The following is a 16,838-nucleotide window of genomic DNA, read 5'->3' on the forward strand; positions in this document are numbered from 1 at the left end:
AGTCATACCACATGGTTGGCTTGATGACCAACGTAAGGAATAAAGGAGCGTTTTCATGAGTTCTGTGATTTTTTTTTTATTTGAAAGAGACCCAATCGACCCTCTAAACAATCCTTTCACAGCATAGCTGAAAAACTTAGGGATTGACCTCTCCAAGGTCACACAAAAAGAAGGAAACAGAACCTAGGTCCTGTGACTCAGTTCTCATGTACTTTTTTCTTGATCGGCTCCTTTTAGGAGTGAAGGATGTTTTTCAAGAACCAGAGGCCAGAGGACACTTCTCAATTCTAAAAAGCACAACACAATTTTTGTGTTGTTACTATAGGAATACTATCTCAAGACCTATCAATCTGGGGCACTTTAGGAAAGATACAGTCAACAAAGAAAAAGCAAAGTTAGATGTAAAAAAATGTCTTTGAAGCTATTTCAGTTGCTACTGTCAGAAAAACGTTTGAATTTAAACTCTAGTAAGCATAAAATAAGCTTATAGAAAACACTAGTTTTGGAATCTGAATCAATGACCTAGAAATAAATCTCAGAGAAGGATAAAAGAAATTTTGAAAGAGTGGAATCAAAAAAAAATGTTATTTCCAAATGGTTCGTAAAAATAATGTTTGAGTTACAATGTAGAAATAGGTACGTTTTAAATCTACAGGTATTAATAATATGCTGGCATTTTGTCATATAATACTCGTCGGGTGAGGAGTGAATTTCCCTCAAAGGTGTTTATTACTGGAAATATATGAAGGACTTCGTATTACAGTCTCACTAAGAACACAAACTCTTCTCCCTTTCAGAGTCTTCACCATCTGGCATCTACTTCTGCCAGTTTTCTGAAGTTCTCAAAGGTCGACACTTTGTCCTTCTTCTAAAACCAAACTCAGGCCTTTGATTTCTTGACTTTTTTGTTCCCCTGGTCTTGAAACACTGTCTGGTCCTTGTTTTTGTGAAAGTGTAGGTTCCTGGCTCACCTCTGACTATTCCTTGCCTGGCTTCCCTCAAACCAGAGGCCTCCTCCCAGGGCCCCGCCTGGTCCATTTCTCTTTCTAATCCTCCATGGATGCTAACGTGGCACTGTGAGTCTCCTATTCGTTTAGGCTTCCGGGGCCTTAAAGCTAACCTTGACAGTTCTCTTTGCATTGCTTCCCAATATCTAATCAGCTTTTGAGGCTACCAGATTCCTTCTGTGTAAAATTTATAAGATTTGACCCTCCCTTCACATGTCCATTTCCTTTACCCTTGAAATAGGACCTCATTGATTCAGCCTTAGTCAGTTACAGTCTTCCTGTAGACTGGCCTCTTCATTCTCTGGTACGTCCTGCAGCCTGAAGCCAGATGAAGACCTTTGTCATCATGTCTCTTCCTTGTGCAAGAATCAGTACATGCCCCGTTCTATCCAATCTCTGTATCCCTTTCCTGGAACGACTTTCCCCTTTGCAAGTCAAATCTAATACTTTCTCCAAGACCCAACAAGAAACTGCATGATGCTTTCCCAACCGAACCTCTGCCACTGTGAATTTTAATTTCTTTAGCAGTCACATCTGGATCACACTCTCTCACATTCACTTTCTCCAACTGGAAGGCAGTTCTGTAGAGACCACTGTTATGAAAGGCCAACGAAAGGGTCTCCACAAACGTTCGCTAAATTGAACGTATACCGCAGCTCTGCCAAAGCTTAATTTTAATTATATATAAAAATTGAGGGAAAACAGAAAGCTCGTCTTGCTTCAGCTGTACTGGTTTTGACTTTAATTTCTTAAACTGTAAAAACAGAGAGAGAGAGATACACACGGAAAGCATTGTTTAAAAATTGGAAATAGCACTGGAACAAAATCTTTAAATATTCTTAGTTTTCTCTCCTCCAATGTTTTAAATAGATCTTATCACTCTGAATATAAAGGGGTCTTTTGGCATCTGAGGAGCTAAGGATTGATGACAACGGTAGACTCAAATATGTGAAGGATGACTTGTGTCTGAAAAACCGTGGGTCAGAGAGATATTTTCCAAATGGGAAATGAATTCTGACAAGAAGCTGCCTGCTGGGAAATGAAGAAAGCCTTTGAAAAGCTAGTAATCACGATCAAATTTTAGTTGTGTAGTCTGACTAGCCTAAAATACACGTGTGGAATCTATAATATATAAGCTGTTCTGTGAAGAACTTAATTATGCAGAAGAGGAAGCCAAAGATCTTTTAAAATCCGAGCATCCACGTTGTCAAACGTGTTAATATGTCACAGGTAACAGGTCTGTCTTACAAAATAACTGACGTTTAAGAGTTCTTTGCTAGGCTTATAAATCTTACAGCCTTCATATCAAGGTTAGCTCCTGGCAGGGTAAAACTGGCAGGAAGTTGCTATAATAAGATAGATGGTTCAAAATCACGTGCAAACATTAAAATCACACATATGTACTTGTATTTAATTTCCTCTGCATTATTTCTTTCTAATCACATGTGGAATGTTGTTTGCATTCATTCGCTAAGGATTTTTTGAGCACTGTCCAAAGCTCCAGTGATTCAGTGATCCCTGTCCGAAAGGAATTCACAACCAAACAGGGGAGACCACAGGCTTGATGGAAAGAAATGAAGAGTAGGGACAGGAAATAACTAAAAAGGAAGTAAAAACACTAAATGGAAAATTTCAGGTTTACTCCTAAATTTATTAAAGGAAGAATAATCCAACAACTCACGGTTAAATAAAGCCAGAGAAAAACTCTGCCAATCTGACCACAGATTCAGTTTTCTGAAATTTTCATGTCTGAATGTGCCAGGCCGAGACAACACTGAGTAACGGTCTCAAACATTTTAAGATGCTGCAAAATCGTGACTGCGTAGATGGAACAGTTTTTAGTAACTACGAATATGAAAATTGCCCCCACATTTATTTCATAAGAAATATAACTGTTGATACTTTTATTTCCTAGTGTGCTTTTGGCAATCCTTTCTTCATCATCATTATATCAACATAGAACAATTCTGAAAGAGTAATGGGGAATCATTACAGAAATGCTGGAAAATACACAAATGGTCAGAAGTGATCCATATGACCAAATCCTAACGATTTTACAGGAAATAAGCAATGAAGAAAATCTTGAAATTAAACGAGATGCTCTAATCGTAATTTTAGGGAAAACAGGATGAAATGCATCTGCATTCCTCTTCCTGCCAGGATCTGTGCCTCTCCCATCCTCTGCGCGCCTAACCCCGCTTCCCACCCCTGCAACTGTTCCCTTCTCTGAACTTATTTCATCTCACCTGGTGGAACGAGACAGTGAATGACCTGCTCCTATTTATTTTCCATGGTTTTGCCTTTATTCCCAAGTACATCATATGCTGTTCCCTGAGGACAGGAAGTGAGTTCTCTCTTTCTATGTATCCCCAGCAACTAGGAAGCATCCTGCACATGACAAATGTTTGTTGATGAGGACGTGTATGCTCCTAATTTTAATATTTAAGAGAACATTAAGAAAATATAATTGGTTGAAGAGCAAGGACCCAGGATTAAAAATTTTAAATGCTATATATTTAGCCTTATTCGGCAAGAGTTCTGAAGAATTCAATATAGCCTTGTATTATTTAGACAAGTAAAAACTGTAAGAAATGAAACAATTCCCATTAAAAAAAAATGAAGATTCACTTCTAATTAACCGATAACCCTTATTAGCATATCCTTTCCCTCCTGCTGGACTCCAGTTTATAAAGTTATTCTAATGCATCCAATAAGAAATTTTTTTACAATAACAAATAGTTTTAAATAATGCATAATTTTCTTAAATAGGCTCTACATCTTTTTTTGAGTCCCACCCACCACACACACACACACACACACACATACACACACACACACAGCCTACTTAAACTTCACAGACTCCCAGGGCACAGGAGTGTCAGAGACAAAAATCACTGGATAATCTGAGCCATACCAGCAAATAAGTGACTGTGTAAGTGTGCTGGGGGGAGAAGGCTGATGTGGGGAGCCCAAGTTTTAGGGACTCTCAGATGGCACCACTGTCCACTCTAAAAACAAGTTCTTTCCTATCTGCTTGCTGATGTCCACACCTGTTTAACTTTCTACAAGTAGACAGGCTTAAACTATAAATACCCCTATGATGCCAGCCTTATTCGGCATTTGCCTAGAACCCACTCAACCCACCCCCATTGCCAGCACCCAGGATCCCTCTGATCTGAGAGAGAAGGATCCCGTCCATGCCCACAGCTTCGGGGCTGTGCTCTGCCAGTCAGCAGGACACCACCCCCTTGCCAGTGACTGGTTGCCACGTTAGCAGATACTCCTGGCCCTAGCAATTGGTTGAGGGGTGTCCCCCCGATCTCAGAGAGAAGCCCAAGACCTCTTACACTCCTTGAAGTTGTGGCTGTGAGGCCCAGAGCTGCTGTAGTTAGTGTCTCAACCACAATGGGCATCAGGCCAAGATCACAGGGGACACAGGGACGAAGGTAAGGCTAAGGCAATACCAGAGATGAGGGGCCTGAGCCCCAGCTCTGATGAGCAGCACGTTAAGCTGGCCCCATCTCTCCAGGTTTCAGCTGTGACAGCCACCAAACCTTATCACTTAAGGCATCTGAGTTACAATCAGCCACGGTTACATCCTACAGACTAATTCAATATATGCATCGTAAAGTTCATATAAGTCAAATCGGACAGAGTCTTTTTTGAAATCAGGAGTTGATTTAGAGACTGAGCCTAGGGTATCCGAAGGGAAAAGCGATACCACAGAGAAAGCGAAAAGGCAACTGAGAAAAGGATGGCGGGGCGGAGGGCTGAAACGCTGTAAATGTTACTTATGCATAACTTTGCCTAAGCCTTGGTTGTTATGGAATATGAGTTTTAAGAGAGACAATTCTTCCATTACAGGATTTCAGACCCTGTTTCAGGGGTGACTGAAAAGATATTTTTGAGCAGAGGCCTTGCTAGGCCCCCCTGTAAGTACACACAGGAGGAACAACAGCCCCCTCTATGCCCCTTCAGACCTGAACACCCTCGTCGATAGAGTTCCCTCCCCTAAACCCCAGCGATACATATAGCGAGGGCCACACAATATTACCTGTCGCTCTTTAGCCTTAAATTCCTAAAGTCAGACCCTAAACCTTTGCGTCAGAGCCCCTGACGTGGCCTACAACACCTAGGGGGCAGAGCTGTGTCTCTCTCTGGCCCCCAGGCTCCCATGGCAACAAGGTCCCCATCTTCAGGCATCACTGGCAATTCCTCAAAGGCACCGAGAATCCTTCCTCTTGGCTTCACGCGCCCTGTGCGTTTTGCCTGAGATGCTCTCCACATGGCCTGGCCACCCTCACCTTCTTCACCTGGCTGACTTGACTTGACCTACAGTTCTTTGCTGCGACATCTCTCTCAGAGAAGTCAGCCAACGCCCACCTCATTCAGGGCCCCAGTTATAATCAGTCATGATACCCTTTGCTTTTCCAACGAGCAGGTAGAGAGATTTGTGATGATCTAGTTTTAGTGTGATTGTTTACCTAAGTCTTCTTTCCTGACTTGACCGAGCCCAAGCAGGAAGGCAGGAGCAGGGCTACTTGCTTGTCACCAGTTTACAGGGCCTGAATTTGCTTAATGATTTCATGCCTCGTGCTCTCTATTTACTGAGATAGATACCTGGCTCCTTCCCTAGGCCAGTGTCCATGCCTCACACTGGCTGGCTTATGCACAACTCATGCCTACAACTGGTCATCGATGTCCAACAACGCCCCGGTCTTCCCCACGCTCTCCCCAAAACTCACCTCCACCTCCCCCTGCAAGTGCACACAGGAGGAACAACAGCCCCCTCTATGCCCTTCAGACCTGAACACCCTTGTCGATAGAGTTCCCTCCCTTAAACCCCAACGATACATATAGCGAGGGCCACACAATATAACCTGTCGCTCTTTAGCCTTAAATTCTTAAAGTCAGACCCCAAACCTTTGCGCAACTCACGCCTACAACTGGTCATCGATGTCCAACAACGCCCCAGTCTTCCCCACGCTCTCCCCAAAACTCACCTCCACCAGTGGAGCTCCTACTGCTGTCTCACGACATCAACATTTGGCCCTTTCTAGAACTGATGAGTTCGGAAGCAGCGCAAGGAAAGAAGTGATGGAAAGCAGGGCTGGCTTAGGGGAGAGCTGTCCCCAGGGAACGAGCTCCATATGGGGCTGTCCTGTCTCCATGGTGACCCTCCTGCCCCAACACAAATTCTCTTGCTCTGTCTTAATCTCTCATTTCACTGCATTCTATGCCCTGAATAATTGATACTTGTTTGATTTAACAAGCATTTAATAAGTATTTTCTTTCAATACAGAAGAAATGAGAGTTTTGATGGAGTAGGGAGATGGGGAAGCAGCAGCTAATGATTTGCGAGCAGTGCGATACAGGGACATGGGGACCTGTGAGGTAGGAGAGCACTGAAGAAAGGGTGAGCCTAGAGCCTACAAAGGCTCCCCCTTCTTCTCTCTCTGCATTGTAACAGTAACGGGGCCCACAGGCATTAGGGTATGACTCAACCATAAAGGATTAAAGATATCTGGAGGGCTGGCCTGGGAAAGTCAGCATCCTTTGATTATATTATCAGGGCATTACATTCCAGGTTCCAGATTCGACTTTCTCAAACTTTGGAACCCAATCTGCTCTTGGCTAGAAGACTATCATTTCTTCATTTCTTCCAAAGGGGAAGACTCTGAACTAAGCCCATAACCACTGTGCAATAAACACCTGTTTCACTGACAGATCAGCAGTGTGCAATCTGATCACGGAATAGAGGAACTTGGCCTCTAAGAAGAAACCCAAAAGGACTAAACCAAAGTCAAAGCTTCTTTTTGATCATCTTCTAAGACCTTCATATATATATATTTTGTAATTCGGAGTGGCCTGCATTTCAAATTATGCGTTATAGTTCAACCGTTATTACATAGGAGACTGTGTGTCCCTGGCAAGGAAAGAGGTATTGATTTTGCATCGAGCCCCACCAAGATAAGGCCCGTATAAGTATGCGCCGGGTTAAGGTACTCCACAGAGCTAAGCAGTGAACCGTCTTCTGTAAAATGCTCTTCTGAAAACACTGCAACTGGGGGTTCCACCCCAGATTCTCAAGCACTGAGCACTTGTCTTGGACGATGCTACTAGCTGAGGTATCTACTGAGGGGGGCGAGGGGGGGTGCCCTCCTGCTATCTTTATACTGCGGTTCCTTGTTTTAAGTGCTCCGTAAGTCAGACATTTGTTTATTTTTTCTGTAGCTGAATAAAGATATATTTGCAAGCTAAGGATAAAGACACTTCAAATGCTGCCTTTTGAAGCCCATTTCACAAGAAGTAATTGACTTCCCTCATAGGGATCAGTTATAAATCAGGAGAAAGATGGCATTCATACGAATCACGAGACTACCAGAGACCAAAAACACGACTCAAACCCTGCTGGCCTCCTTACAGAAACAAAAGCATATACGCTCGGTCTCATTCCGGCATGTTAGAGAAATAAAACCATGTTCAGCAAAATAAAAATCTCTCTCATGCGTTTGTTCTTTCCCCTCTCACTTGAGGAATATTAAATCCAGCTTATCCAAAAACATTAACCGCCCAGATATCGATGATACAGTTTGGGTGAGAAGAAAAAGTATGGAATTCACTAAAAAGAGGGGTAACAGGTTCTCGGCAACCTCCGAAGCAGTCTCCCTCCCGGAGGCCACAGAGCAGGGCCCACTTATCCTTACGACGTAAAGTCTGAGACCTTATCTCCCAACGCCACATCCTTGTGGCATTCCAACTTCCACTAGGTAAAAAACTCTATATACTCATGTGGTGTTAGAATTCATGGATTAAACGACAAGGCTCTGGTGTTGCTAAACGCATGAGTTTCAGAACCTGCAGGACCAAGTTGGGATTCTGACTAGGAGAACGTGAAAAGTTCCTTCACCTCTCCCTACACCCTGCTTCAACGCAAAACGGGGGTGGTGATAACCACCACCTCGGATGGCTGTAAAAAGTCAATGAAACAAAGCACCCAAAGTGTTCGGTCTCCAGTAGGTGACAAAAACTTTTAGCTAGTTGTATGATGACCACCACCTAGGGGTGACCTCACAAAGACTCTAGTGTCTTGACTCTCGAGGTCAAGTAGACCAAGGAGCGTGCTATCCTCTCACATGTGCTAAGGGTTGAACAACTCCTGGGGGCAATGTTTTGGGCCAAGCTGTCATTCCTGGGGAACACAGGAAGCACAAAACTCTCCTTAGAGTTCTGTCACTTGAGAAAGGCTGTGAAGAACCCTTCCTTCTCTCTAGACACCAGACAGTATGAGGAGGGGAAGTAAGATGCCATTCCCTATGGACAGTGAGGTTGGCAGAGTACGTATAATATTTCCCCGAATTTTTCTAATGCCCCTCAGCATTATAATATAGAAAATGTTCATAGCTTGTTTTTTAGGAATGAAGAAAATAAACTCTCTAGAATTAGACATCAAGCTAAAATAATTTTTTAATTAATCTTAGCTTAGGCGAATATGAGCTCTTAAACTGCAACAATTACATGACATATCCACTATCTAAGAAAGGTCAAACTATGACTCTCTCCAGGATTTCTTGCATGAAGATTTGTAGATATACCATTTTCCCACTGGATATTTAAGGTTCTTAAAGGGAAGACTCTGCTAAAATCCACATAGGAATTGAACAGATGTTATGTAATTTGTAGCAATTCAATAATTCTAATTATAAACTAAATTTCTCAAAGCTGATAGTAAAAATTTATTATGTAATAGTTGATACATACAAAAGAGTGACTATATATAACCAACAGCTACGTTATGAAGTGTGATCATAAAACCAGAACTTGTGAACCTACCCCCAACTCAAGAACTAGGAAATGACAAATATGATTGTAGATACCTGTATGCCCCGTCCTGATCCCGGCCTTGTGCCTCACCTTCGGAAGTAATCACTCTCCTGAATCTGAATTTATCATCCCTTTGCTTTTCCAAACAATTATTTTCCAAATATGGACCTTGACGTGTATACTGTTTAGTCTGGCTAAACACTGCAAAAATGTCGAGACCTTATCTCCAAGTGGATCTAAAGTTCCCAGCATAGAGTGTACGCGGGGACAGCCAGAAGCTGGGTCAGCTGTTGCTGTTCTTCCTTCGCAAGCATTAGGTGCCTGCCCGGCTCCCCCTCTCCCAAGAGAACCAACCAAAGTTCTAAGAATTCTGGTCTCCACACATAGCAGTCGCAACTGTCCCTTCATTCTCTCTAAGTATAGGTGTTTGTCTACACAGCTTCTATCTGAAATGGAATGAAGACTTTCCGCCCACCCGACAGGAATCTTTGTACCAGTCATTAGAACAGGGTGAACTTGAGGCTGACTGCCACACTGGCGAGGAAGTCCTCGTACCTGGAGGAGAGTCACGACAACCCGGATGCTGTCCTGGCACCTACTGCAACTCCCTCCCTGAGTCCTCTCCATTAACAAGTAACAGAGCGGAGGGCTGTCACTGTCTGGTTGACTGTATACTTTGGTCAGCATATTCATCACTAGTCCTCATGGACTTCCTTCAAATCCTGTTAGGGACCATGATTTCCTCATCTTTCTTCCAGAAAGCCATGTCACTATCGGCAACCCGTTCTCATCGATAAAACTGTTAAGAGCTGGGAAGAATCTGAGAATTCAGTCCCCTCACAAGTTACCGAGGTATCCTGCGGCCTCATGGGCGGTGGCCGAAGACCTGGGACTACTGGAGCATAGACCACATTTTTGTCAGCTCCCTGTACCCCTAGATTCTGTGAGGTGATGCAGATGGGTCCATAGAGATGCCTGCACCTACAGAGGGTTGTCTTGTAGAAGAAGAACTTGAGTTAGGGACCCCAGATCTTTTAAAATGGTTGGTAAGCATCCCTGCCTTTTGTTCTGGAGGGAGACACTCACTACCTGTGTTTCCCAAGGCTGGTCACTGGACAAACATCCTTGAAAAGATATTCTGGAACAGAGGGCAGTCGGTGCCTCACTCATGAGATGCACAGAAACAAAAGAGATCCGTGGGGTCCCCACAGTCTCCCATCATCTGTCATTCTTCAAAATTTTCATTAAATTTTTTTTAAATCGTATAATTGTTTAAAATTCTATCTCGAACCCAGAAATGACAGTCAGATTTCCACAGCCTCTTGGAGGAATGTGTCTGAGTGCAGCAAAAGGTGTGTGTTTATTTGTTAGAGTTGACAAATATGAGGTTTCTGGGGTCAGGCTTCAGAACTTTTGAGGGAATCTTTCTGATTCAGTTTTTACCTCTGTTAGACAAGAACGATAATTTTGCTCTGTGATATTAGCTTGGAATTTAATGAATGATTCTAAGAGACATGAAGATCCGCTGTGAGGAAGTTCAAGCCTCCTCGGGCTGATGGAAGCTCATCTTCACAGTTAAGCCCCTACTTTACATTATCCTACAATTTGCACCTTTTCCTCCCAAATTGTCAGTTTCCCCATGTTACTAATGTACTGACCTCTTCTTTATATTACCCTGTAATTTGTACCTTTTCTTTAAATCCATCATATTCCTTGCATTACTAACAGACTGAACTCCCCTTTCTAGTATCCTGCAATTTACACCTTTCCCCGCTGACCGCATCAGATTTCCCATGTCGCGACTAATGTACAGACATCTCACAATTTGTACTGAATTTCTTGTAATTTGTGCTCATTTTTTTCAGAGAAGCTGGGGGAAAGCTGCACTGTGACTGTGTGTCCAGGGCTAACGAACAAAGACGGCTGAGAGTGAGTGCTCTGGACTTCATGACAAGCCTCTGGACAGGGATCCTGACTTAGGAAGGAGTTAGGACGCGATTAAACGTGATGGGCTGCGTCTTGAGCTGCTGGCTAAGGAAATGATGAAAGGAAGATGTCAATTTTATAATCGGTCCTTTAAGAAAGCTTCAGGGGCTCCACAGAATGAGAAAAGTCTATAACAACTAGCGTAATTTAACATATTCTTTTCTTTTTATTGCATCCATCTGAGAGAGATGCTTTGTCATGGGTTAACAGTTCCTCTCTGTTTGTACTAGTACTGTCTGCCATGTTTCCTTCTGGTCGCTGTGAGGGGAGACTTCCAGCAGAATGCGCGACCTCTGCTGAGTCTTACGTGACTTAGGGTTGGTGAGACAAAAGGAGGTGAAGAAGGTTCGAGATACAAAATGCTATGTGTGGAAAGGCATAGAGGTGCAGGTCTGAGACCTTCAGGGAACCTCGAGTATTTCGGAACGGCTGGTGCGCAGTGTGAGCAGGAAGGTGGCGGATCATGAACATGCCATCTGAAGGAAGCTGGATGTTATCCTCAATGTCTTTGGGAGCCATTAAAGAGTTTAAAGCAGGAGAGTAATGTGCTTGTGTTTGAAATCAGAATAATCTCTCGGATGGTGGCATGGAGGATATGTCAGAATGGAGGTGATTTGGAGGTAGGAAAACAAATTAGGAGAGCACACTATTCACTAGTAAGGAGATGATGAGGGTACATGTTATAGAATGAACTGTGTCTCCTTAAAATTTATGCTGAAGTCCTAACCCCTAGCACCTCCTTTAAAGAGTTAATTAAGCTAAAATGAGGTCATTAGGGTGTACCCTAATCCAATATGACTGGTGTTCTTCTAAGAAGAGGAAATTAGAACACAGACGCACAGAGAGAAGACCATGAGAAGACACAGGGCCATCTGCGAGCCGAGGACAGAGGCCTCAGAAAAAAACAACCCTGTTGACACCTTGCTCTCAGACTTCTGTCCTCCAGAATTCTAAGAGAATAAATTTCTGTCATCTAAGCCACCCAGTTTGTGGTATTTCTTAAGGCAAACTAAAACAGCATGGATCAAGGACAGTGAGGAGGAAAACCTGAGATCGACTTGGGTGGCAGAATAGACAAAACCTGGTGACCAGTTGGTTATAAGTGGTGAAGAAAAGAAGTTGATTTAGGTGATTCTGGAATGAGTAACTGGGTAGATGGTGATATCGTGAACCAAGAAAAGTAACACAAGAGAAAAGAGAAATCTCAGCAGTTCTGAGGTAGAAGATAATATAAAGCATTTAGAACATGTGGTGTCTGAGGGGTCAGCGGAGACACCCAGAAGGATGGTCAGTAGGAAATGAAGACATGGGTGTGGAACACAGAAAACAAGACTGGGAGAAAGGAATGGAACCGGGACTCCCCCACACGGACGTGGGGCAGGGAACGAAATCTCCCGGAGGAAGGATACTGGAAAAGAGGAGAATGTTGGGCGGGGTATGCAGGCAGGGGGCCATCCACTGAAGGAGATGAAAAGGAATGGCTGTTATGGGTAGAACCAAACCCCAGAACGAGTACTGTCACAGACACCAGTGGAAAAGGGTGTCCCATAGAAGGAGTGGTCATCAAGGCGGAATGCTGAAAGAGGACAGAGACTGAAGAGTGTCCACTGAATTTGACACGTCAGAGATTATTAGTGAGCTCTGCAGAATTATTCATTGGAACTGTCAGGGGTGAAAGCCACGCTAAATTGAGAAGTGAAAGAGACTGGAGGTGAATGAAAACAGCAAGCACAGGTTACTCTTGCGAGAAGCTTGGCTGAAGTGGAGCTGGAAGCGATGCAGGACCCAGAACAGGCTCTATTACTATCAGTAGCAGTGGTGGTGCTGCTGGTGAAGGAAACAGATGGGGCTGCGGTGGTCATATCCTAAGGGCGCCGGGCCTCTAGGACATGTTCTCTAAGACTCAACCAAACATCATCCTTACAACGAGTTGTTCCTGCACCCATTGCGGAGGAGCTGATTTGGATCACAGCCAATTCCTGTTCACAGCACACTCACGGGGAGAGGTAGCCTGTCTGTGGATAACTCCTCACAGGCTTCTCTGCAACGTGAGGTAGATTACATTCATTTGATATTATGAAGGGGTAAGTTGGGTTGAAAAAAGGGGGGAACAGTGAATTGAGAAGGAGGTGGAGAAGAACTTTATCCCCTAAGTTAAGTGAATTCTAGTCCCTTTCTATACATTTACTCTCCCACCAGGCTGAAAGTTCCTTGCCTGCAGATATTAGAGTGTTGTAACCCACAGTACCCACACAATGCCAGGCACCTAGAAGGACCTCAACCAATACTGAATGCAACCTCTACTGTGGCTGGTAGCGATCATGGCTCTAGAGCCAGGTCGTGATGCCCTGATGCTCAGGTTCTGCTTATAAGACGAGATTAGCCCAGTGGGCACCCACGGCTGATGTCTCTACACGCTCACGAGACTAGGATAGGGCAGGGAGGTAAATGTAATTGATACGGTCAGAGACCAGCTCTCCAGGTGGATGACCAACACTGTTTCTGAGCGACGTCAAGGTTATATCCAGGGAAATAGGATAAGGAGACCAAAGAGGGGTTTAAAAGGCAGAATAAAGTAAACTGGCTGAGGATAGTATTTATGAAATCTGAAAACAATGCAGATCAAGGTGGCTATGAAATGTTTGGACTTAAGGTGAACGTGCACGTTATCTTATTTCATTGATTCTCAGGATATCTTTCCCATAATTTAAAATCTCTAAAATTGTGATGCATCTTACGGTTATTGGTACCTTTAACATTGTGTCATAGTTTAATGGGCCAAAGTTTTTCTTTCATTAGTGGCACATAATATGATGGTGACCTAGAATCAATGATGTCTCAGATCTAATGATATTGTGTTTTACTCTAGAAGAGGGTATGGCACTTGTTTTGATCTGCTGCTTTAATAAAAAGCACTCAGCTTTAGCAGTGAGTAAATTCTAGGGCTGTGAAGGACAGGGTATTGTGGACGTCACTCATGCACAGGGTTGCCTAGAGTCGGAGCTGATTCAACAGCATGTAACACAAACAAATTCTAAGTACTATCACAAAAACAGAGTATCTTAAAAGGTACCCCTTCATATATTAAGATACTGAGTAACTATTCCGAGAGAATTTACCTCTCAAAACAGAAACCAGGAAGAACTCTAATTGGCAGGAAGCACTGTGATGCTGTATCTTGAGTAACAACATCCAGGTCCCAAAACTCAGTAATAAAAAGAGCCTGATTATTATCATTTTTTGTTCCATTGTTTCTGTGTTTGTAATTAAATTTGTGCTTTCATTCCAACTCAGTAGAATGCCAATCACTTACCGCAGGGGTTGGGGAAAAGACTTGGAGACACCACCATTTCAAATAACAGAAAAGTTCTAGTTTGCAGTTGGGACATACTAAAAGATGGTTCTGAAGAATAATTTGAGACAGTACTCTTTTACCAGATAAACCCTGTGGTAACTGTGGTATCTGGGGTTTGTATTGCTTTCAGTGTTTACAAGGTCAAATCTAAATTCATATACTGGAAATGTGTTCTATTTTCACCGCCGAGTATGGGATGAAGCGATTTATTTGCTTATTTTTAAATGTGTCTACTGGCCTTTAGAAGCTATTATTTACATAAAGGTACTTTTGAACTTTACAAACATGTTGGATGCTACCTACTGTCCAAATATTTTAAATAAAGTATTAGATATGTGCAAAGCAACAATCTATATCCAAAATAAGAAAATGAAAGATAGAAATCACTGCCAAATGCCTTCCTAAACCACATTTTAAAAATAATCATTTTCACAGATTTGTTTTTATCACACTGAATTAAAATATGTTTTCTTAAAATATTAAAACATATGAATATCTAGATCCATTTTCAGTGCTTTATATAGACTATAGACTATGAAGTACATTTTTGATGGCAATCAATATGTCTACTTTGGGCAGTTATTATAATGGTTATTACAATTCAGTGTCTAACTGTTTTATAAATTGACCTAAGAGACAATTAACAAATGTGAATATTTACCTTCACCTTCTTTGAGATCTACATTCACTTTTCATCTTGGCTTTTCTCATTTTCACCTTGTACCTGATGACTTTACAGGACATATGTTTCTTTCTTCTTTTAATTGGTTTTTGTACTTCCTTTTTCATTCTTTTTTAAAAACAAAATTTTTGTTGCTAAGCAATGTGCATAACATTAGAATATACATTATTACCTTGGACATTGTCTACTTGGCATTATTTTCCTCTATTTCTTTCCTCATTTGGATTGACCTAAACTGTACTTCCTGCTCTCTTGTGCCCATTCTTTTTGCCAAAACACATTCTCCCATCTTCCCGTCCTTTCATCATTACTCAGTAGCTATTGTATTCAATATTTAGCCCCATGTTTTCCTATTCTCCATCGTTTCTGTTAAGCTCTGGTGGACACACTCATATCACGTGACTATTTTTCTTTTTAGTCTACTGTCTTTGTCTTATTTATTTTGTTTGTATTTAAAGATATTAAAAAGACACCTCTTTTATGAAATTTAGGTCACTTCCTATTATTTTCCTTTTTGTCGCTTTTGCTGTTCCAGATGTTGGTCCCTTTCAGTACCATAACAACTGTTATTATTCTCTTCCTCATCTCATTTATTTACTTTAGTGATTATACTATTAACTCTGGTATAATCCCATAAACCATATTACTTACTAAACTTAACTGTGTTCTATTTTTCTGAGCTAATGCATTTAATTTATTTAGCTATGGTAAGCTGCCAAAAAAAAGTTCCCACAAAAAACTAAGCAAAAAAACAAAAAAATGAACACCTCAATTACTTACATACACCAAAACTTTCTTTCATATATATGTCTGAATAAATATTTTTGAAGACCACAAAGAGCACACTTCACCTTTACCAAAACTAATTTGTAGGCTAACTTGCACTGCTGAGCTCATATAGGCTCTCATTTCTCTTACTAGTCTTATAGATAATGATTTCTAAGTAGAGTGTGGACGTGTTTATGATTCAGGATTACCTGATACTCAGCTTGACTCACTCTGGCCATAATCTTATACAGTCTTGCTTTTTGTAATTATAAAAAGAGAAAAGTGATGATTCTTCCCCTCTCTCAAAATAGGGATGTTACAGGAGAATGTTAAGCAAAATTCATCATATCGAAGCCCTCTGGAGCAAAGCTATGCTGTCGGAAACGTCAGACATATGTATGTGTGCACACTTTCATCTTAGTATGTCTTCTCCTCACATCTGGCCTATTAATAATTTTTCAGTTTCCACTTATTCTAAGTTTTGCTAGTATAGCTTTTAAAATATTTATTGTCTGACTCCCTTCTCCTGAACACTGAACTGCTCAGCCAGATGAAGGGCTCAGATTAACTGACCTCATACTCAAAGCTTCTTACCGTATTTCAAATTGATCCTAAACTGATCATTTGCTTCCATTTTTCTTTTCTTTTGAAGATGGTTTATAATAAGTTGAAAAATAATAATGGGAACTAAATAATAAAATGGTAAAAATAAATGTTAATTATTTAAAAGAAAACAAATGATAAAAATATGCCAGGTATATCTGTCTATAATTCAGTTCATTGAGAGGCAGGTAGTTAAGGTACAGGCTTTAGAGTTAGTCGGCTTGGTTACCTTGGCTATTTCACTAAAATGAAAAGTAATATTACTTATGGGGCAGTAGAACATAGTGGTTAAAGATGTGAACTTGAAAATTTATAAAGAAATGCAATGAGTTAAGAACAATCAAGAAAATTCTGAAGAAATTACAAAGCTCTAGGACTTGCGCTACTAGATATCAAAACTTATAAAGCCATATAATTAAGAGACTGTGATTCTGGCACAAAATAAACCAATGCAAAATAACAGAGTCCAGGGAAGAGCTGATGGTACAGTCTCCCAGTCCAAAGGCAGCCTAGAGGCTGAAGTCCTTCCTCCTCAGGGGACCTCAGTCTTTTCCCTGATGGCATTTAACTGGTTAGATGAAGCCCATCCACTTTATAGAGGGTAACCCACTTT

General features: G+C 41.7%; 1 protein-coding gene across 3 annotated transcripts in view; it reads right to left on the bottom strand.

Moving 5' to 3' along the window:
• Positions 1-16,838, bottom strand: part of EFCAB11 (EF-hand calcium binding domain 11) — a 122,465-nt gene that overhangs the window by 51,835 nt on the left and 53,792 nt on the right. The window contains exon 6 of one of the 3 annotated variants that reach the window (XM_025042141.1): positions 14,834-14,962. The exons of the other annotated variants lie outside the window; for them this stretch is intronic. Coding sequence (XP_024897909.1) covers positions 14,836-14,962 — 127 coding nt within the window. The 3' untranslated portion in view covers positions 14,834-14,835. The remainder of the gene's footprint in view (positions 1-14,833; positions 14,963-16,838) is intronic. 3 annotated transcript variants of the gene reach the window in all.

Source organism: Pteropus alecto, unplaced genomic scaffold (genome assembly GCF_000325575.1).
Source record: "Pteropus alecto unplaced genomic scaffold, ASM32557v1 scaffold8, whole genome shotgun sequence".
In the NCBI taxonomy this organism is placed as follows: domain Eukaryota; kingdom Metazoa; phylum Chordata; class Mammalia; order Chiroptera; family Pteropodidae; genus Pteropus; species Pteropus alecto.